This window comes from Homarus americanus, unplaced genomic scaffold (assembly GCF_018991925.1).
Source record: "Homarus americanus isolate GMGI-L3 unplaced genomic scaffold, GMGI_Hamer_2.0 scaffold37032, whole genome shotgun sequence".
Classification (NCBI taxonomy): domain Eukaryota; kingdom Metazoa; phylum Arthropoda; class Malacostraca; order Decapoda; family Nephropidae; genus Homarus; species Homarus americanus.
The window spans coordinates 9,639,587-9,662,515 of NW_024731852.1; the positions used below are offsets into that span (position 1 = coordinate 9,639,587).

The following is a 22,929-nucleotide window of genomic DNA, read 5'->3' on the forward strand; positions in this document are numbered from 1 at the left end:
AAGCCTCACCTAACCTAACCCCTAGCCGACCCCCGATAGGCCTAGCTTAAACTAACCTAAATTTTTCAGTAGTTAAAAACTTTGGATAGAATGGTCGTCAGCAATAAACTTAAAATAATCGTAGGAGCACAAAAGATAACATACTTCCATCACGGCCATTGTGAGACTGGTCAATGATTCAATGTCCTCAATGAAATTACCCCTTCCTTTAAAAAAAATTATTGGTCGAAAAAAATTTGCGTGATGATATCGATTCATCATTGGTCGCATGCGCCGTTAACATCTCTTCGCAGATGAAGACTGAAAACTATGTAAAATCAATTAAATTCAATGGTGTCGCTATTATCCATTTCCGCCAGGTATATATATGGTTCCAAATGCTCAGAATAGTGAGATATAAATGTTTCAATAGTTTATAAATTTCGGGCGCACTATGTCCTAAAGTAAAATAATACATTATCATAATCATATTCGTTATTTTTATTCTTATATACATTTATCAATCCCTGTGCAAAACAATAGGAATTTATGGGGAAATAAAATTTTAACAACTTATTTAGGTCATCTACGTTGAATGGACTGTTTGGCTAAATTGTCTATGTACTTACTAAACCAGTGTGAACTTTGGTGAAGATTTTACTGAATTATCATCTAATTCTCCATCAATCACTTCCAGCATCTGGTGAAACAAGGACAAATAACGCAACCTGCTTAAAGTTATGAACCCAAATTTTACGTAAAGGAAAACTCCTGCACGTCGTTACCATGAAGAACAAAGTTTTAGAAAGTTAAAGTGCTGCAAGTACCCAGGGAGTGGCTGGAGGAGGGCTCTCTTTGTGACTATGTGACTGTTATATTCATTTCGTTGAGGATGGCGCAGTTTACATTTATTTTTCAAGCAACACTAAGTATGATATTGTTGCCAGGATGGGATAAAACGGGTGTCATTGGAGGACAAATTCGTCAAGACGGGGCTGAGAAGAGTGCCAGTGAACCGAGACTCTCTGCACCAAGACCAAATGGCAGTGGCAGGCTACAACAACAGACGAGCTCAGATACCCAGCTGGTGACACAAGTGTTAGCAGCCCTTGACAACACCATTGGATATTATGAAAAGAATTACCCCCTTCTTAATTTTGATGGCATATTTGGTGCTAAAGTTGTAGAAGGTCAGTAAAATTTACAGTCGAATTCAAGGAAAATTAATATCTAATAGAATAACCATTTTAAACATTTGAAGTGTATTCTAGGCGGTTTTTAACGTACTTTGAATGATTTTGATCTTAGCTAACCTAAACTAATCTAACCTAGCCTAGCATAGTATTTCATTTTGCATTTTGTTAAAATAACTAAACGGTACTGGTCAAATTTGACATGGCTATCTCGGTCCGACTTATTACCCAAATGTAGCCGCAATGAAGTCAAATAATGGTCCTACATGAATAAATCGGACTGCCAATCACTTCTCGACTAGTACTTGATGTCACAAAGTAAAAAAAAATTGGAAAACTTAATTTAAACTGAGTTAATAGATCGCGTGCTTGTACCGAGGGAGCGAGTAATTACCCAAATGAACCTAAATGTACCCAAATGTAGTCGCAATGAAGTCAAATGATGGTCCTACAAGCGTAAATCGGGCTGTGAATCACTTCTCGATTATTATTTGGTGTCATAAAGTCACAAAAATTTGGTAAACTTAATTTAATGTGAGTTGTGTTAGGTTAGGTACATGCACTCGATCTATTAACTCGATTAAATTAAGTTTACCAATTTTTTGTGACTTCGTGACACCAAATACTAGTCGAGAAGTGATTGGCAGTCCGATTTATTCTTGTAGGACCATCATTTGACTTCATTGCGGCTACATTTGGGTAGATTTGGGTCATTAGTCGGACCCTGGCTATCTTGTTTTGTTGGTATTATTGCAGTTACAACCAATATGCCTCTCGATTTGATCAATGTGTCACTTATTATTCAATTGCGAAAGTAAAAGTAGAATCTAGAGGACAGCTCTCAATGAGATCTATTAATTTTTTAAGTCAGAAACCTTTGGCTGCATATCGGTTGAAAAGGTGAATTTGTAGTTTTGACCAACCACGGAATTTTTATTACAAATTTGCTTTTTTCTTGATAGTTCAGACAATTCTAAGACATTTTTCTTCTAAGAAGTTTCCCTCGCAAATGACCTAAAAATTACCTAACCTAACCTCCAGAACCTAGCCTAACCTTAGAATTATCTAAACTATCGGAAAAACACATTTCTAATAAAAATTCAGGGGTTGGTTGAAACTACAAATTGACCATTCATTCTAGGTTTGGTTAAGTTGATTTTTGAGTTGAGCAATGTGTTTTTCCGATGGTTTTCTATGCATTTAAAAAAAATTATGTTGATTTTTGTTGGAAATCACCTTTTTGGTAATGGGGTGATATCTCAAAAATGAGTGATTTCCGACAAAAAATAATATAAAAATCGAATAAAACACATCAAATCCATCAGAAAAACACATTGCTCAACTCGAGCAAATGCAAATTTACCGTTTTGTCATTACTGTTATAACAAAGTGCGTTAATGCTTGACGAGAGTGGTCTTACCTTTCAAGGTACCTTACAAAATTTTTAAATGGAGAATTAAAACGTTCTTACCAAGAGAAACATACAAAACTGAAGAAGGAATGTGTTTTACATTACTTCACTTTTAAGATACTGTACTGTACAGTATTTGACACTTTTCCGTGTGTGGAAGGAGAGGAACTACCGGTATGAACCTTACATTTGCCAGCTATGTTTATACTTATCTTTTTTTCTGATTGGTCAATGGTTCCTTGCAGCCATATTGATCTTCCTGAAGATTTATTTTTAATTTACTAATAATGGTGATCAAATAACACCTCAGTAGTTATTGAGGACACACCTGTCACCGAATTTTCATGTAAAATGAATTTAAAACACCACAATTTCACTGTGTTTTACAGTTAACACTGTCATATTTGGGCAAATTTGTTAAAATGGGACTATTTCTAAATTAAACCTAATGTAACCTTACTCGATAAGAACACACAAGCAACCAAAGTGCTGTTACCAGATGGCACCAACCTAACCAAAGAAACCTACCTAACTTTCTAGCTGGGGAGCTTTGCCCCCCAGATCCCCAGGCATATTAACCCTTTGGCTGCGGGAGGTTACCCTAAGCCAAATAAAATCGTTTGGCAATAGCCAGAATAAAATGGCAGGTGCGGCGAACGCAGCAAAAGTGTTAATCGAGATAGGTTTTAACCCTACAGTAGCTGCAGGAGTTACCCTAAGCTGAATAATATCATCTGGCGGTAGCCAGAATAAAATGGTTAGTGCGGGAAATGTAGCGAAAGGGTTAAATAGAAAGAGCATAGTTTGATATAGTGTAAGTTTAAATTTTTTTGTGGACGTGAGAGTATGCTCGGGCTGAGTTGCTCGGTTGTTGCACTGAAACAAACAAAGAGTGGACGACAACATTGAGCATGGTTCAAGCCGCCATACTGTTTCACCGCCTGAAAGATGAAGTAGTGTGGGCCTAGGGGCCTAATTAGCTATCAAACCAAGCATTTGCCCAAGAAATGAATATCGTATCGAAACTCAGCCATGAAAATTTAGTATGAAAAGATCCATCAAGATGAATTACGCTGGGGTGGGTATGTACAAAACATTTAGCCAGCTACTTTTTTTCCTTAATTTTATCATCCAACACAGTCACTCAAACAGCATAATCAGATTACAGTACTGGGTAATGGTGGAATAGATGGTTAGCTCAAGAAGGACTTTATGGAAATGCAAAAAAATTTCAGGGAGTGTTGTTTTGATGATACAATATTTCAGTCATTGAATACTGTACATTAAAAACATCTTACTGGTAATTTCCATCCTCTAAAGTTTATGCTTCACTTCATGGCTTTAGTCATTAAAATAGAAGGCCTCATTTTCTTAGATTTTGGGGGCTATTTTGAGAAAGATTTTGATACAGTGCCCTCTGGACCTCTCTTTCTGAAATGCCTAGATCCACCCTTGCACCCTCACAACTTAATGGACAAGAGGTGCCCCTTTGGTTACCAGCGACCCTTGAGACAGGAAGTGAGTGCTGTATCTATTTGATGTGATGTCACACTCAGTGATCTTGATAATAGCCATGAATGTTCCATCATTTGTTCTGAGTGTTTTAAAGGCCCCACACAATAGGAGGAAGAATTTGATAATGAAGGCGATACACCCGATAATCTTGATTGTGAGATTTGTGAACATGGATATGCCGCACACCAATTACTGTGAGTGTTTTTTTATTGAGCCAACACAACAGGAGGAGGAATCTGACATTTATGTCACATTGTACTGTACTTTATAAATGTTGTTATGATAAATACATACCGTATCCTTAGAAGTATGTACAGTACAGGTATTGTTTCCCACAAAAAAATTGCTTTAAAATGTATATTTTTTACCAACAATTTATTTACAAGAGGTTTTTCATGAATGTATCCCTGTTGTAAATCAAAGGACGCCTGTATTTTTATTGAGTAATAGAAGTGAACAGCATACTGTAGTAGAAAATAATTCTTGGTTGAATTGGTTAGAGACGATGATTGAGGGATCAAAATTATGAGTTGCTTTATGCCTGAAAATGGTGGATTTATTGTACTGTACTGTACAGTATTGTACTACAAGGAAACGATTTCAGCAAGGAATATCGTGAACTTGCCATTTACAAATATTATTTGTAAAAACTCAGAGTACTGTACTGTATAATGCCACAAAATATTTGTGTGATGAAAATTACACCATCCTCATTTCCCCCCTTCTCCCTTCCACACATACACACTCCCCACCCTCATTTTCAGTTTTAACTCAAATAAATCACTTCCCTAATACAATACTGTCTTCCATGCATTGCTCCAAAGAATTTTGTACACATATGAGTACAGCTACTGTATGTCATATTTTGATTCTTTACCCTGTCAGTACTCTTAATTCACATGGGTGTTAATATTTTCTAATGCCTTCATATTTTTTTTATCCATATTTGAAAGATAATAATGTCTTCTAAAAATGTTGGAACAATTCTTCCTTCATGTAGCTAGGTACAATCCATACCTCATTCTTTTTAGAGAGCCGGGCATGTCTAATCATTATCCTGGTGTATAGGTTCCCCTCTCAGCTGAATAAAATCATCTGGCATTAGCCAAATAAAGTATTAAAAGTATCATCCCCTTAGTGAAAGGTATTAAATTTTTTCTTAAACCCTAATTTTCTATTGCTAACTTTGTAATACTGTACCAGTGCAGTATACTACACTATACAGTACAGTACTGTACTGTATGTAGATTCATCCATCAGTGTGATATAAATGGAACTAAATTTCCATATGAATTTGATCAATATTAGTAGATACATTCTGCCTACAGTACTATTCTTTTAACAGGTCAGCTGAATCTTGTGGTTGCTGAGTACAATAAAGGTTTCCTTACTGGCATTATGGACGACATTATGAAGAATGACATCTCACGAATGGCAGCTAAGGCAGGTATGAAGGATCAATTGCTTTGATGTAATTTGTGATGTAATAGAAGTACAGGTATACCTTGCAATCAAATGGGTTAGGTTCCAATTCGTTAGGTGAATTTACGGATCACAAATTGACAAACATATGGGAAAAATAGGGTTCGGTTTCCCAATGACTAAAATACAGCATGCCCTTAAAATTCACAGGGTTGGAGTCTCAAAATGGCCGTGAATCGCCAAATCTGCGAATATCATTTGCTGACCACGGGAGGGAGGGGTTACATTTTTAACTGTGTGTGTGCATGCGTGCGCAAAACATACAAATAGATAATAATGGGGAAATCCTCTCACAAATAATCAGAAACAAGAAGAACAAAATGTATCGAAATGTAGATAAAATGCGAGAGTCTACCCTCAAGTCAACTCTGTACAGTACTTTGTTATTAAAGTTGAGTTGGATGGGTTGCCATATGGCAATTTTTTTCTTGTAAAAATTTCTGTCTAGAATGAATGGCTCCCTGTCCCGTCCGCGAAATTCCGGCAAGTTTAAAACTACCCGCAAACATTCTTGGGTACATCCAGCATGTTATCCGTGAATCATCGAGGACCGGAAATTGTCAGGGCATGCTGTATCCCAATATCTTAACCCAAAACACAAAATCGATTTACAAAAAAGAACAAAATCTACCCAACTAAAGATATACAGTATAGTACACAACTTCTCAAATTTACTACAAAACACATGAAATTACTACCTAACACATTAAAAAAATTAATAAAATACTATTTAACTTTGGCATATTACCCTATGGGAGGGCATAACACATGTGATCTACGCAGAATGCGTGGGAGGTTCTGACCATCCTTGGTGATTGCCAGGCTCAGCAGTTAAACGTGTCATATCGCCCAGAGGATGATGGAAGAACATGTTCTTTGTCCATAAAATAATTTATACTCTTACCAGCAAATTTGAGAAATAAATAAAAATACTGTAATAATATAAATAAAAGAAAAGAAAAAATGCCATTGACAATCTTGTTACTGTGCACAAGACAGCAGAGCCGTGAGGGTGAGGAAATGCTGCTCACTCCCTCCCTCACTCTGTGCTTGCTCCCACACATGTAATAAATGTTTAATCCCTTTATGTTTTTTGACCTTTTGATAATTATATGAAGATTATGTGTGCGTGTGCATGTAACAGAATGAAAAAAAAAATTGAAAGAAAATTACAAAAAGATTATCTACTCTAAAATGCTAATTGAAAAATAACAATAATGCAACCCACAGGGGAGGAGGATATTACTGACACCACACTCCCCACCACCCCCTCCTGGCTGCCTCACACAATCTGTACACATTTTTCACGGTTAAAAACATGAAGAAAATTACATATGTTTACCCCGTTCTGTGATAGTCCTATGTACGTAAAAAATTTTTATTTCCTTCATGTTTTTGACCTTATGATATTTATTTTCAGATACTTATGTTTACATTCTGTATGTAGGATTCTGTGTGCATATAAATGAATGAAAAAAAAATTAAAGAAGAAGAAAGCTATGTGTACAGTATGGCCATTCCAGCTGAGTCTCAGGGCATGCCGTTTGAGTTTTTTCTCGGACCGAAATTCATTTAAGCGAGGTAAGCTTTCATTTCTTAAAATAGTGGTGTCAATTTAGGAAATTCGTTTAAGCAAATTTTTGTATCATGAACGTTCATATCTCGAGGTGTACCTGCACTGTACAGTACAGTGTTTTACATCTTAGTCAGTACAGTAATTTGAGGCTCTTCACTGTAAAACCAATACTATGCCTATTTTTGGCTTAAGTAATACAGTATCACAAGTCCTTTGAAACACATCACTGCCAAACACTTGGTTGCTCCATGCACATGCCTCTTGAGTAAGTGACTGCATGTTTACTTCATAATCAGAAGGGGTAACTGGGCTCCATCCTAATTTTTTAACCTTAACATGTGGTATAATGATGTACTCCTGGTTATTATGGTTACAATGCTCATAAATGTTTATCCAGTTTTTTAAGAGATTTCTCTTTCTGTTTTCATACCAGTATTTATGCCTTAAAGAGAACTCATGGATCTCTATACTGTACTCTACTTGGAGAGACTTTTCTTGTCATATCAATAAGATAATGGAAATCAGAGTCCATTTAGGAGGTGTGTTGTTTGACAACATCCATGTCCCAGAGAACACAGCTCTATTTCTTTGTGTTGTGTCAATTACTAATACTGTACTCGTACTGCATTGCAGAAGAGTTTTTATACGGAATACAGTATTAACATCTTTATGTATGGTTGGAATATTGTACATTTATTGCTTTCTAAGTAAAATTTTATTAAAAACTTATTTGTTAACATTACAGGACGTGTTGTGAAACTGGCTACTCCACATCTACATGAAAAAGATCCAGAATACATGAAACGGTTGTGGAAGATGTTTCAGCTGTCATGGGATATTGGACATTCTCATCGCACTGTTGACATGTCTCTACTTTGGTCAAGCAATGTACGACATCTTGGCCAAACTGAAACATTTAATGGTAAGTTATAATATCAGTGTTACAGTTGTAAGTTGGTTTATAAAAATTTTATCCAATGTGCCAGATAAAAGTAACAAACTTTATACTTGCAACACCATGTAGCTATGATAAATTATCATTACAACTGTATGAAGTAATGTGTGTCAAGGGCACTGTTCAACAAATCTATTTCAATTACAGGTACCCGCTATTTATAATAGAGTATTCCTACCTTTTTTTTTTACGGGTATTAGCCTACCCATGAACAGGTCACTGACCCACACCGGGGCTTGGGAGGCAAAAATACAATAATAATAATAATAATAAATAAAAATTATACTGTACTAAAAATAAAATAATAATAATAATAATACAGGTTGTACCTCTCTAGTCCGGCATTCTGTGGTCTGGAAACTCCCGTGGTCCGGAACGATTTCAGTTTGTCCAATAGGTAGATAGGCAGCTTTTTTTTTTTTTTTTTTTTTTTTTTTTTTTTTTTTTTTTTTTTTTACTTATCTGAATTATTATTATTATTACAGGAGTATTAAATTTTTGCCCCTCAGGCCCCAATGTGGGTCAGTGACCTATGCCCGGGTGGGCTAATCCCCGTAAAAAAAAAACAAAGCCGCGGGAAATTAAGGTTTGTTTACATCCGGCAGTTCGGCTGCTCTCTCTCTCTCTCTCTGCTTGTCTATACAGAGTACAACATTTAACCCTTCAATATATATGAGCAGTAAATAAGTGTTGCTTTCATATTCTTATGTAGAGTAATGACGATATGTTTTCACATGTGCGCACTTACATACGCGCAGTCTCACTTTTTTTTTTTACCATTAATGGTTAGCTACTTATATTGTTCCATTTATTAACATTAAATAACATTACAGGTACTTCAAACAACCATATTAATTTTTTTACATTAATTTTACTACAGCTACAATCAGGGTCTTATTTTCTTCAGTTTTATATGTAGAACCAATCAGTCACTGGTTTTGTAAGCTTTAACATAAACAATGCCGGCAGCCGTCTCGTCTCCTCGTAATATTCCACGTATTATTAATAAATTGTATTGTTAATTTTGCACACAAACATTAATTCAATAAAAACAAATTCAGAAACATTAATTAAAATATATATGAACAGTAAATAAGTGTTGCTTTCATATTCTTATGTAAAGTAATGACGATATGTTTTCACGTGTTGCGCACTTACATACGCGATCTCTCTTTTTTCTTTACCATTATCGTTAGCTACTTCTATTGTTCCATTTATTAACATTAAATAACATTACTTAAAACAACCATATTAATTTTACTACAGCTACAACCAAGGTCTTATTTTCTTCAGTTTTATATGTAGAACCAGTCAATCACTGGTTTTGTAATCAACGAAAACAATGCTGTGTCATTTCCTCGTGTGTTTTAATATTCTACGTATTATTAATGAATTGTATTGCTCATTTTGCACACAAACATTAATTCAATAAAAAGACATTCAGTAATAAACAATAATGAATCTTTTGTACATAAGAGAAATGACGCTGTTTACACGATTATGCACGTCGTCTGCACGTTGGCGGGCTGTTCAAACCCGTCGAAATTCAAGTTTCCGCCTTCAAAATTTTTATTTTTATTTTTTTGTGTGTGTTCCAATAAAATACGTTGAATTAAAAACTCGCGAAATTTGAAAAGCTACTATACGAAATTTAACCCTTCAATATGTCTTCAAAGAGACCATGATGCAGAGAAAGTGGTGCTAGTGCTTCCAAGCATAAGCACAAGTCCCTATCTATCCAGGAAAAGGGTGAATTTCCATGGTCCGGCACCGGTCAGGTCCCGAGGTTGCCGGACTAGAGAGGTACAACCTGTAATAGAGAACCATAAATAAAAAAAGAAAAGAAAAAAGATTAAGAGTGAGAAGTGACAAACAGAATGTATGTTGTGTTTCAGTAGTAAGAGAAACAATTGAGACCTCCAATTGTGTGTAAATGAGGCAGAAAGTCAGATCAGCAACCTGGGACTTGGTCACAATATTTGTGATGCCATATGGCAGCAGGGTCTACATAACATAAATAATATAGGCATGTGAAAAGTATATTCAATGTGCAGTCTGTGAAGAAAATTATACATACAATATTTTTCAATACCTTTATACTGTATTAATGGTAGTATTTATAAAGTTTGCTCAGTTGAGCTTCTTTTGAATTAAATTACCCATTTAACATATGTAAAGGGTTTTATCTTTGTAAGTTTGTTTTACAGTATAAAGTGCATTCTTCCATGTAGAAAGTAAGTTGACAAGCAATTATTTTTTAACGAGTGGTATTATTCCTTGTTATTCTCTTAACTGTATTCTGAAACTAAGATTTTTTTTAATGTTTATTAGAACTGGAGAGTGATCATTGCATGGCTGAACTATTAGAACCAGCTAATGGGGTGATGTGCTGGATGACAGAGAGTTGCCAAAGAATGATGACCAAACCTGGGAGACAGAAATATACCTTAAACCATCAAATACTTTACACAATGGTTGCAGAAATGGTAATTATGAAATCAGTTATTTGCATGTAGATAATTTTTTCTTCAAAAAACATGAATGATTAATTTTTAAGTTGTACCTGTACTGTATTCATTATGTAGGAGTATGGAAGTTTAAATTTGTATTCATTTATTTTGTATTATTATTTGTTTATTTAATTATACAGTACAGTACTTCATAAAAGGTCACAAATTCTTGTACTGTTCTTGATAGTATCAGTGTCTTGTACTGCATTAGATAAGGTAATGACAGTTTCAAAATTTTTTACTTAATACTGTACAGTACAGTCCTAATGTGCTAGCTGTACTCTACTGTATAGTGCAGTATTGTAAAATTGCAGACAGACAATACCACTCAAAGGATTACGTAGAAAAACTTATACAATAAGTGTTAATTTTCCCCCCTGGCTCATCAGTGAATGACTTGAGTCATTGTAACATACAATATGTTTGTGAGTATATTGGTAATGTTTATTTATATGTCCAGCTCTCGTTCTACATTACTTCAATGGACTACAATCACCAAACTTCATGTGATTGATTATCTAATGTCACCTCAGTCAATAATAGGTAACTACTGTACGGTATGTCTTTGATAAATTGAAGTCAATTACCATACCTCATGTGCATGATCATCAAGTGACATTAATTCCCCTTTCAAAAATAGATTATTGTGAACGAGTTTTGGGGAAACATGGGTCACAACAAGCCATAATCACCAGATATCATGTGTGCATGATTATCTGAAGATGTTTTGCTATCTCTCAAAAACAATGTCACAGCCACCTACTTTTTTAGGAAGTGTAGGTCATGTTAATGTTTTACCTCCAACTATGGTTATACAGTAATGTAACTTACCTGGTACAGTACTACAATTACCTGATTTCATGTGAATGATCAGCCAGTAACATGTGGTCACCTCCTTGAAAGATGACACATTATGAAACAAATGCACCTGGTGGTGAGCTTCATTGTCTTGAGATAGCTCTTGTTCATTTATAATTACCCACTACTTAAGGATATCTTATCGTAATTTGCAGTATTATCAATCCTTCTTAGATTAACTGTTCTTAAACTCGTGCTCTTTTATACATTTTTTAAGACTACGTGTACAATACGGTATATTGAATGAAGGGCTGGATGCTATGGATCATAAATCTTACACTAGACTCTGTGGTACAACAAATTACAGTTAAAAAAATCAAAATGAAAACTTCATAACTAGGGTGCTTTTACTAAGCCATTTGAGGCAAAAATTCCTCCATCTCTTTCTTAGCTGGTTTGGAATTTTGAATCTTGTAGGTCACTGTTTGAATGACATACTGGTAACACTATAAGGATTGAAATAGGATATCCCATTTTACTGATGAAAGCATGAAACAAGTAACCAGGAATCCCTCCCTATATGTTTCTTTATTTGCAGGAAAAATTAAGGATTGATGTGTGTAACTCACTAACTCTTGAAGCAACAACTGGTTTAGGGCAAGAGTTTGCTTCAAGATCCTTTTAATTTGACTGAACAAGTGGCTGTTTAAACCATTTGCACTTTTAGTATTTTAGTGGACAATGTCTTTGCTTCAGAATGTATAAAACTCTCAGGACAAGATAGGCTCTGCCAGGGGTGTTTACTTGAGTGATCTTGCAGTTCGCATGTCTTTTATCCTCAATCATGAAATTAAATATCATGCCACAATCCTTTGTTTAAGCTTCATTGAAAATGAATCAGTGGTGTAACAAAGTAAAATGAAGATAACAGCAACCCCTTGAGTGTTAGTTTGTTTGAAGAAATGAAATTGAAAGGATGTAAAGTTGCAGCATCAGTAAGTCATTATTATTTTTGGTTAAAATGAAAGAACGTGTAAGGAGGATGTATATTGTACAGCAGCATCTGTTTTATTAATCAGGATGAATTTTTTCATTAATCTTTTGTAAGAATATTTGCAGTATACTAAAATACAGCTAGTCTAAAGATTTGAAATTCTCTTCACAAGGATGGATGTTACCCTTTTGCTTGAGGGATTTAGGACAATGAATAATAGTCTGCCACCTTTAATAGGTAGTTCTGAATTCATGGATAATTGTTGATACAGTTGCATACCTGGTACTGTACTCTCATTGTTTTCCAGCAGTCAGTTACGAGCAGTCAGTTAACCTAAATATTATGACCTCTCAAGAGTCAGTAGGATCACATGAAGAACCATGTATATCTGTATAAGGATGTGGAATACATAACTGCACAGTAGCATACCTTTACTAGTTTTATCTTCCACCAAAGAAAAATGTGAACCTTTCATTTGGATTTTAGGTGCATTCCAATTAAGTGGGATATCCTTTGACTATTTTTAGAGTGGATGTGGAAGTCGTTTAGAGCAGTGGTTGGTAAAACACAAACGAAGTGAAAGTGTGGAACAACTCCAAGGAGAACTGTGCTCCAATCTCTACTCTGAGGCTCATTCACTAGCTGCTGCCATGTTAAATGACAATAATCTTAAGTTCAGGGACCTTTTGCTGGAAATGGGTGAGTGTCATTTGTTTTATTCTATGCTGATATCTTAACCATGCATAAATAGGCCTTAATAATTTTCAAATACTTTATTGATATAACTCAGTTTCTTACTCCAACATTACTAACTTTGGAAAGTGGAAAAAGATAGAAAAACTCAGTGGAAAAAAGATGAAGATGCTTGTTGTATTGTATGCATACTAATTAGAATTATTTGTAGAAGAGTAGAGTGATATAGATAACAAAAGAGAGCTCAATCATTTTAGCAACATTAACAACATGGTGCACTCTAGTGACCAGTTTTAATTTGTGCTCAGGCTTGTATTGTTTGGAAAAGGTAAAGACACTCGACTTTAATGACATTCAAACAGAGTACAGTAATCTTCCTGTTAGCCAGAATCTTTTATCCCCAGAACTTTCCATTAGTTGGGGAAAAAATTGAGTACGTACAGTATTCTGAGAAATTATGAGAAAAATCTCTCCGTTCTGGGCATTCAAATGAATTTCCGAGGGATTTCATTATGCATCGACACATGCCAAGTGCATTGGTGGGTAACATTTATAATCTAATAAATAACTGAGCTCTCACTGGTTCATAACAAACACACATGAAATACACTAAGTGGACATGGTTATTTCCATGGTTTAGCTGTCATCCAACAGATGGCCATTAAAAAGATGCTAGGCACTTCTTAGTGATTAATTAGAAGTAATTAATATAAATATTACAGAATATTCAGTGTATTCCTGTGGTTCTCCAATATTCACAGGTCACATAACTACACTTCAAATACACAGCAAAGACAGGGTAATGTGCAACAGATGCAAAACACTTACTGTAGGTCTTATTTCACTGGCTCACAGTTTTGCTCACTTTACACACTAGTTACAGATAATTAAAGTTTTCAACATACAGGTATACTCAAACAATTTTGAAGGCCCCAGTTATCTCTTGGTATAATTATCTTATTGCTACACATACAGGTTTATGAATATTTTATATCTTAAGGCTAACATATACTTTGACGTCATCTAACTTTGTTTTCTCATATATGAGTATGGGAGAAAACCTTAGCACGGATGACTCGTAAAAATATGAAGTTTTATGTATGATTAACCGTGTAGGCATTAATAGAATACTGTATAGGTACTACTGCGACCATGACAGTGGCATGAACTAAGTCACAACAGTACTCAATTTCCCTCCACACATTTTTTAACATCTTGGCAGGTTATGGAGGTCACCGCTGCTGTGATGCACTATTTCAGTTGAATAATGTCCTGCACCTTTGTGGAGTACACTATAGACTTCACGTAATCCCAAAGAAAATAATCGAACATGGTAAGGTCAGGTGATCTCGGTGGCCAAGAAACGGGTCTGTGTGCACACGAATTTATGCACAGTTGAATGTGGAATTTGCAGTTAAGTACTGGCACAGCAGATGGATTTCCTTGGGATTCTGTGGAAGGCAGCATGTAAACATTCAACATCCTCCTTAAATAGAAAGGGATACTTGTGTATACATACGAGGTCTGTCCGGAAAGTATGCAGCCATTTACTATTAAAAAAAATATTGCTTACCTAGGACAATGGCGCCTTAGTCCCCTTCAAAGTACTCCCCTTGGGACCTCACACACTTCTCCCAGCGTCCCTTCCACTTTTCAAAACAGTCTGCAAAGTCCTCTTTCTGGATCTTCATCAGCTGCCTCGTTGCATTCTCCTTAATCTCGTCCACGGTCTGAAATCTCCTCCCTTTCAACAGCGATTTTAGCTTTAAGAAAAGCCAAAAGTCGCAGGGAGCCAAATCTGGGCTGTAGGGGGGCTGAGAGACCTGGGTGATGCATTGTTTTGCCAAAAAACCCTGCACAAGACATGAAGAATGGGCAGGCGCATTTTCATGATGAAGCTGCCAGTCACCACTTGCCCACAGCTGCGGTCGTTTTCTTCTTACTGCATCCCTCAGCCGGCGAAGAACTTCGATATAGTACTCCTTCGTTATTGTTTGGTCATTGTAAATGCGATGATCACACAGTACCCACGCTCACTCAACGGCGTCTGCCGGTCAACTGAGTTGTCCCACGGGAGTGTGGCTGTTCATGCATGCGCAGTATGATCCTCTCTGAGTGGCCGCGCGACCAGTTCTCACAATATTCACAATGGCTGGATACTTTCCGGACAGACCTCGTATATGCATGTACTAACTGTATTTTACATACAATATATGAGGTGGCTTGAGATGTGTTTATTACACCATTATGCTTATTACATATTTCAGTATTGCTAAACTTCAGTTCCATTTTTTAAAAAGATAATATAATATTGTAGGGTAATTCAGTCTACTGAGAGACCCAAAGATTTGTATTAGTGAGGGTTCAGTATATTTTTAATGCAAACCCACCAGATATTACTTAAATGTTTAGGTATAAGAAAATCCATATACCATACTACATTGGTTATTGGAATGTGTTGTTCATTTTAGACACATAGTTACAGCCACACCAAATGTATGTAAGTTACACACACAATTATTTCCTCTAAGCACATTTTATTAAAAAACAAACATTAATATATTTCGTAAATTTCTACAGTGCAGTAGACCCTTGCCATTTGCGAGTTTGCGATTCGCGATTTCAACGATTCGCGGTAAGCACATGGTGGCTATGGTGGTTAGCTTGCAAGCCTTTTCCCGCAGCACAACGAGTCACCCCACGCAGCATCTCGTGTTGTACTATCAAAACTTTAGTGTTTCTGTGTGAAATGGCCCCTAAAAGACTGCTTTGTGTCAGTGCTAGTGGAGTGAAATGTAAAAGGTAGAAGTCAGTGATGACCCTGACAAAGAAAGTTTATATTTAGATAAGTTAAAAGAGGGGATGAGTGCTGTCATGGCTGGTCAGTTGTTTGGTATAGGTATACAGGAGTGCACTAAGGTAGTATAAGTTGCTATTTGCGGTTTTGCCAATTCGCGCCATTTCTTAGAACCTATCCCTCGCAAATGGCAAGGGTCGACTACTGTATTTCCAAAACAAACACAATTGATAATGAGATATTCAAATGCAAATCTATACACTACATACAGTATTGGTAACTGGCAGTATCATTATGGAACGGGTCCAATGAATTTAAAAATGAACATAGCAATTCCTGTTGTCTCAATATGGTTGTCAAAATTCTTCATCTATTGTCATAATGTCTCACAAAATAGTAAAGCTACTCTTTGGAGTGAGTATATATGTATTTGTTCATTTTAGATATGCAGCTGCACTGGGCTTACCCAAAGTAACACACACTGATAGTCCCTGTATTTACAAAAAAGGAAAAATAAAATGCCTAAAATGACTCTCCTTCTCCACCCTTATAAAAATATTTTTTATGACAGAAGATTCACCATTTTTTTTGGAGGATGAGTGTCATTAATGATGAATAGAAACATAACCCCCCTTCTTCTTCCGTTAATTCTTAAGGTGAATATTCCCCATGATAAATCAATGGGACCCACTGTAATTGGTTTAGTTCCACTTTACCGAAGATAAAGTTGTTATATGTAATAGTGATGTAGTACAGTGACCCCTCGTTTAACGAACGCCTCGGTTAACGAAATTTCGGTTAACGAACTGCCTTCCATAAGGATCTTCAATTCGGTTAACGAACAAAAATTCGGTTAACGAATTTCTTACGAACCGACCTCAACATGTTTTCGCTTGCACTGACCGGGCAACCAGCTTTAGTATCAGTCCGCCGATACATTAATCGGTTCTAGGGCTTAAATTCCTTACTATTTTAGTAAATATCAAGAAGTTTTACTATTCAATAATTTTAAAAGTTTAAAATTAACTTTTTTAGTCATTTTAACAATTATTGAACATAATTGAAGGTAAAGAAACTAGTTTCTGGCGTGCCATCAAGCCTGTTAACACACCAGACAGGCGTTAGTCTCTCTCTGTTTTCAGTGGAGGTAACATCTTGCTTGAGACTCTCTTCAACTAAACACTTTTTTTCTGTGTTTCCAAGCAAATTATTGGTCATTTTGAAATATATTTTACATATTGACAATATATAATGCAGTGCAGTGTTGATTTAAAGAAAATAATCTTGAAATACACCAAGAGAACTAAAATTTTATGGATGAAATGGTGCCATGGGGTGACTTCTCTTCCACCCCAATGCCTTTTCTTCTTCCTTCTCCTCCACCCCCATTCTAATTCCCATCATCATCATCATCATCCAGGAGCCTTCTACATACACACCTCAAAGTAAGTGAACTTTTCTACCATTTTTGTTGAATTTAGGAAATTTTCGGTGAGCTGGAACCAATTACCCAAAAACCCATTGAAACAATGGTTTCGGTTAACGAACTTTTCGGTTAACGAACGACCTTCTGGAATGGATTGAGTTCGTTAACCGAGGGGTCACTGTAGATTAAATTCTTTGTATTTTATATATAATATCCAATACTGTACATTTTTTTTCAGATTCCTTTGACATTATTTCATACTGGTAACTGAATTTTTAAAAAAAATTTCAGAATTTGTTTGTGGCATGTTGGGCTATGTGGAATTTTTAAAACGAGACTGGCTAATGGCTATATTTGAGTGGCAAAGTGAATCTGGTTGCTTCACTGCCACGAAACCTCATCTTACTGTCGGCCGAAAGTTGCTGATAGAGGAAATGCTCTCAGGTAATTTTTTCTTTGTCATTCATATTTTTCCTCTCTCTCATGCTTCAGAATTTACCCAAAGATTTATAAATATCTGTTATTAGGGTAGTTTGAATACAGTACCAAGAATATTGTGCCAAAATTTATAAGTTGTAAGATGATAGACACAATTTGTTCAAGTGAACTTAAATTTTTTTTAAATATTTCTATACCTGTACTATGGGGTATAATGAAAATTAAGTTTTTTACCCAATATCTCCTTAATTTTTCTTTTCTGTTTGATAATTTATGAAAAAATCCACTGCACACAAAAGTGGGAGAAGAGTAAAGATACTGTTTTAGATAAATAAGTATAGTATATCAAGTAAAATATTTAATACAGTACTGTACTGCTTATTGATAGTACTGTACTACACATGTTCTTCCACAGATGGATGTCTCTCACATCTGACAGCAGTTGCAGCAGCAGCGTTGTCGGTTCATCTACATTATTTGCTGTATCCTGGACAGGGGACAGCAAAAATCAAGGCAGTTGGTGCAAACATTTCTCCACCCTCCTTGGTGATGCAGCCTCCAGTTGGGTCTTTCCCACTGGATACTGGGCCTGGTGTCTTCCTGAATCAGGTTTTATATAGGGAAGATGTTCCTGTAGGATTAAATAGGTAAGATATTACAGTATTATGTGATCATTCCTTCACCTTAATAAAGATATAATGGAGCTATTGAAATTCAAAAATTTAATTGATTAAATTTTTTGCACACTGTGTGACTTCCAGAGCTTCGTGTTCTTGCCTTTGTCTTATTCCAACTGCCTAATACTGTATAGGTTTTCAGGGGGCACCCTGTTCTTCAACCCTTCCTCACATATGTATAGTATACAGTACAGTGGAGTCGCAATAATGCTTGGGTTACATGGCAGAAGATGTCATGAATTATCAAATTGCAAACTACTGTATAGTTTAATTGATTTGAATGGAAATAATTAGTTAGGTTCCGGAGGCCAAAAAATATGCATAAACTGTTCCAAAACTGCTTTAATAAACATGAAGTATCATACATAATACAGTACCTCAAAAAATACCATACATAGAGTAATATTGTACAAAAATATTGCACTAAAGGTAGTTCTATATTACATAAACATCTCTTTCCCTTCTCATAATCATCCTCTGGGTTACATTAATACGTCAACATCAAGACAGCCATGGGCACGGGCTGGCTGGCTGGTCAGCTATTAGTGCTACATAAATAAATCACCAGGAATTTAACATGACACATAACCCATTTGGGATTTAGTGTAATTTTGGGGAGGGGAAAATTTATTATTTTATGATAATGTTTTATTAACCCCGCACAAAATGAACCAGAATACGTAATACAGTATGTAAATTATGCTGAAATTGCAAACTGTCTTTTTAACAAGGTCACAGGGGTAATGGAGCCTTCTGGAGCAGAGTAAGGAATTTTCCACTCAGTCCAGTTAACCCACCCACCTTACCTCCCATCTCTCCTATACAGAATTCAATTCCCATGCTTAATTTTTCTTATTTTATAATACTGTATTATATTATATTTTCTTTATTTCTAAGCCACTTTGAGCATTGAAATGATATTCTGTTATTCCATTTCCACAAGTTTTATGGTTCCTTCTGAAATAAACACGCTTGGCTGCAAATTGTGAATATTTGAGCTCCAAATTTAAAAATAAGTTAGTAATAGTGGTGCCCACGAATTTGAGAACGTAAATTTGTAATTTGCAAATTATCGCAACTTCACTGTATATAAACATGTACAGAACTATAATTATACCCTCTTATGTACTTTTGTAATGTACAGTATATTGCTCACTGTACCTGTAACTGAATTTGTAGGTTTTACCGAGAAAAAAATTAGCACTGAAGCTCTTCAGGAAATGCATAAATAATATTGAGATGAAAATTCAAAGATTAAATTTTCCTCAAGAAAGTACAGTATACCTGTAGTACAGTACTGTATAATATTGCATTTATTATCTAACCATTCTCATCTTTTTTCTTTTTCTTTTTTCTTTTTTTTTTTACAGTACAGTATAGTTTTTTGTATAATTTTGTCACTGAATATGATTATGAATCTTTAGGGTGGCTGAACAAGACAAGTCATTGGAAGATAAAGCTGATGTTGTCTTAAAACATTTAGAAACCGTGAAGAAGAAAGAGTCCGTAACACAATCTGTGATAACACAACTGTCCAGCAGACCAGGAGATGTAACCAGGCACAGTAAGTTGGCCATTCCTGAGCAAGCTGTTCCACTGGCTCAACACTTATCATCTACTGCATCAGGAACAACTGTCCATTCCTCAATGGGTCCATTCTATTTTGTGATAGCGAGTATAGCAATGGTTATGCTAGTAATGCTTAGATATGTTCATGCCAAAAGAAGAGCTCATTCCATGTTTAGAAACAGATTCAGACTTTAAATATTAGAAAGTTTTTTAGCGGATTTGATAAAGAATGTTATTTTGTAACAGACAATTTTGATACTTTTGCACAAATATTTACTTTATTAGATTTCTGAATATTTAAAACAGAGTAACAGTTTTGAAAGGGAAATATTATTTGCAGGGTATCTGTAATTACTTAATAACAGTTACTCGTTTTTGACCCAACCAATAGCTAACACATTGATTCCTCAAAGGTCTTCCAATCATAACATGTGTTCCTTACCAATATTAAGGTCTCAGAAGACAACCTTCCCCAGCCATATAACTTATTTTGATTTATGTCCCCAAAAATGTATTTATTTATTTAATTTTTTTGTCTTCTTGTGGTAATTTTAAAGGTACAGGGGGTTCCCTGGTTATGAACGGTTTCAATTCCTGAGGATGTTCTTACCGGTAAGTCGAAAATGTACCTAAATCGAAACACATGCTATGTGCATACTGTAATTACAGAACAATGTTTAAAATCCAACTACAGTATATCATAGCCAAAGTCCTTATACTATACATCTAAGATCACTTATTTTAAGAGAAAAGAAGAAATAAAATTACAAAATACAGGTACAGTAAATGAAAGAAAAATATAAGTCATCAGGTAAATATACTGGAAATTTAAAGTTTAACTCATCGCTCAATCTAGTAACATACCTTCTCCCTTGCTTTATGTTAATTTCTCCAGTTTCTCTTTTCTTTGAATAATTTTTACAATTAGTTATTGAATAATTGTTCGTAAGTCAGACGTTTGTTAGTCGGGGACACAAACACATCCCGACACAAACACACCATGGTATACTAACAGATACTCATGGTCATTGACACTTGTTTAACTATTGCAAGGTTTTCAATGAAAATGCAGCATCTACTAAGTGATAATGCATTCATATTCCAGAAATTGTTAGAAAAGGGCTTTATCTTTTTTCCTTTGTCGGTGATAGTAGAGCAGGGTTTAGTAGACTGTAGCTGTGATTTATTTATTTTTTTAAGTAACCCTTCTTACATTTTCCTGTCAGTTCAGCTTTCCTTATTATGGTCAATGACAGATGACCGTCCACTATTGTTTACCTCAGTGCCTGACTCATCGCTCAATCTAGTAACATACCTTCTCCCTTGCTTTATATTAATTTCTCCAGTTTCTCATTTCTTTGAATAATTTTTACAATTATTTATTGAGTAATTGTTTATACCTGCATATATATATATATATATATATATATATATATATATATATATATATATATATATATATATATATATATATATATATATATATATATATATATATATATATATATATATATATATACATACATACATACATACATACACAGTGGTCCCTTGGTTAACGAGCGCAATCCGTTCCAGCAGGTTGCTCGTTAACCGAAAATCTCGTTAACCGAAACCATTGTTTCAATGGGTGTTTGGGTAATTGGTTCCAGCTCACCGAAAATTGCCTAAATTCAACAAAAAAGGTATAAAATTACACTTACTTTGAGGTGTGTATGTAGAAGGCTCCTGGATGATAATGCTGATGTGAATTTGAAGTGGGAGGTGGAGGAGGAGAAGGGAGAAGAGAAGGAAGTGGAGGTGGAGGAGAAGCATTTTACTGCTTCTTGGAAGGTGAGTCACCTTCCATGAAAATGTCAGAAACCTCTGGACTGACAGATTCTCCACCATAAACATCCTCTCTCCTTCTTGAAGTGGAAGGCTGAGGGCTAGCATCATCCTCTCTCCTTGAAGTGGAAGGCTGAGGGCTAGCATCATCCTCTCCTTCTTGAAGTGGAAGGCTGAGGGCTAGCATCATCCTCTCTCCTTCTTGAAGTGGAAGGCTGATGGATAGCATCTTGTTCCCTCTGCCTTTTACTGAAGAAAGTGTCAATTGTGGTCTGTGGGGCATCTCTCCTCATCATTAACTTATGTTTAAAGAAGGAGACCATTGTGTCCTCAACATGACACAAAGTTAGTTCAGATTTTTCCATGTCTGGGTGCTTTGAAGCCAGTTCCCTGAACTTCTCCCAGTGGTAAATCACATTTTTCAACTCTGAAGTTGACATATGGTCATCATTTTCCATTTCCTCCTCACTATTGTCAGCCTCTAACATCTCATCCAGTTGCTTCAAGTCATCAGGAGTAAGTTCCTCCTCATGAGACATCACAAGCTCTTTGACATCATCCTCTTCCACTTCAAGGCCCAATGACTGACCAATGGACACAATCTTCTGGTCCAACTCTGTGTCATCCTGAAATCCCTCAAAATCATGGACTACTGATGGCCACAGTGCTTTCCATGAAGAATTGAGGGATCTAGTTTTTGCCATGATGACACAATCAATTTTACAGCCTCCAGGATGTTGAATTGTGTTTTCCAGAACTGTTTCAGTGTTAGTTCAGGATCATTGGAAGTTGCCTGATGACACCTCCTAAACATTTTCTTCATGTACAACTTCTTGAAGTTGCTGATCACATTCTGTTCCATTGGCTGTATGATTGATGTAGTGTTGGGAGGCAAAAACAACACTTTCACAAAGTCAAATTGATACTCCAAAGTTCTGGCAAGTTCAGGGTCATGACCAGGAGCATTATCCATGAGGAGAAGGGCCTTTAAAGGGAGTTTATTGGTGGTTAGGTAGCTCTTGATAGAAGGGCAAAACACCTCAACAACCCATTCATTAAAGAGCTGTCTTGTCACCTATGCCTTACGGT

The 22,929-nt window shown here is 35.7% G+C and overlaps 1 protein-coding gene across 1 annotated transcript; it reads left to right on the forward strand.

The window, feature by feature from the left end:
* Positions 1–589: 589 nt before the first annotated feature.
* Positions 590–21,431, forward strand: LOC121868045 (UPF0764 protein C16orf89 homolog). The gene is made up of 8 exons (XM_042368306.1): positions 590–1,169; positions 5,444–5,545; positions 7,902–8,078; positions 10,443–10,597; positions 12,941–13,112; positions 17,621–17,773; positions 18,183–18,414; positions 19,869–21,431. Exons 1-8 carry the CDS (start codon positions 872–874, stop codon positions 20,206–20,208), a joined length of 1,629 nt encoding a protein of 542 aa, XP_042224240.1. The 5' UTR covers positions 590–871; the 3' UTR covers positions 20,209–21,431.
* The last annotated feature ends 1,498 nt before the right edge of the window (positions 21,432–22,929 follow it).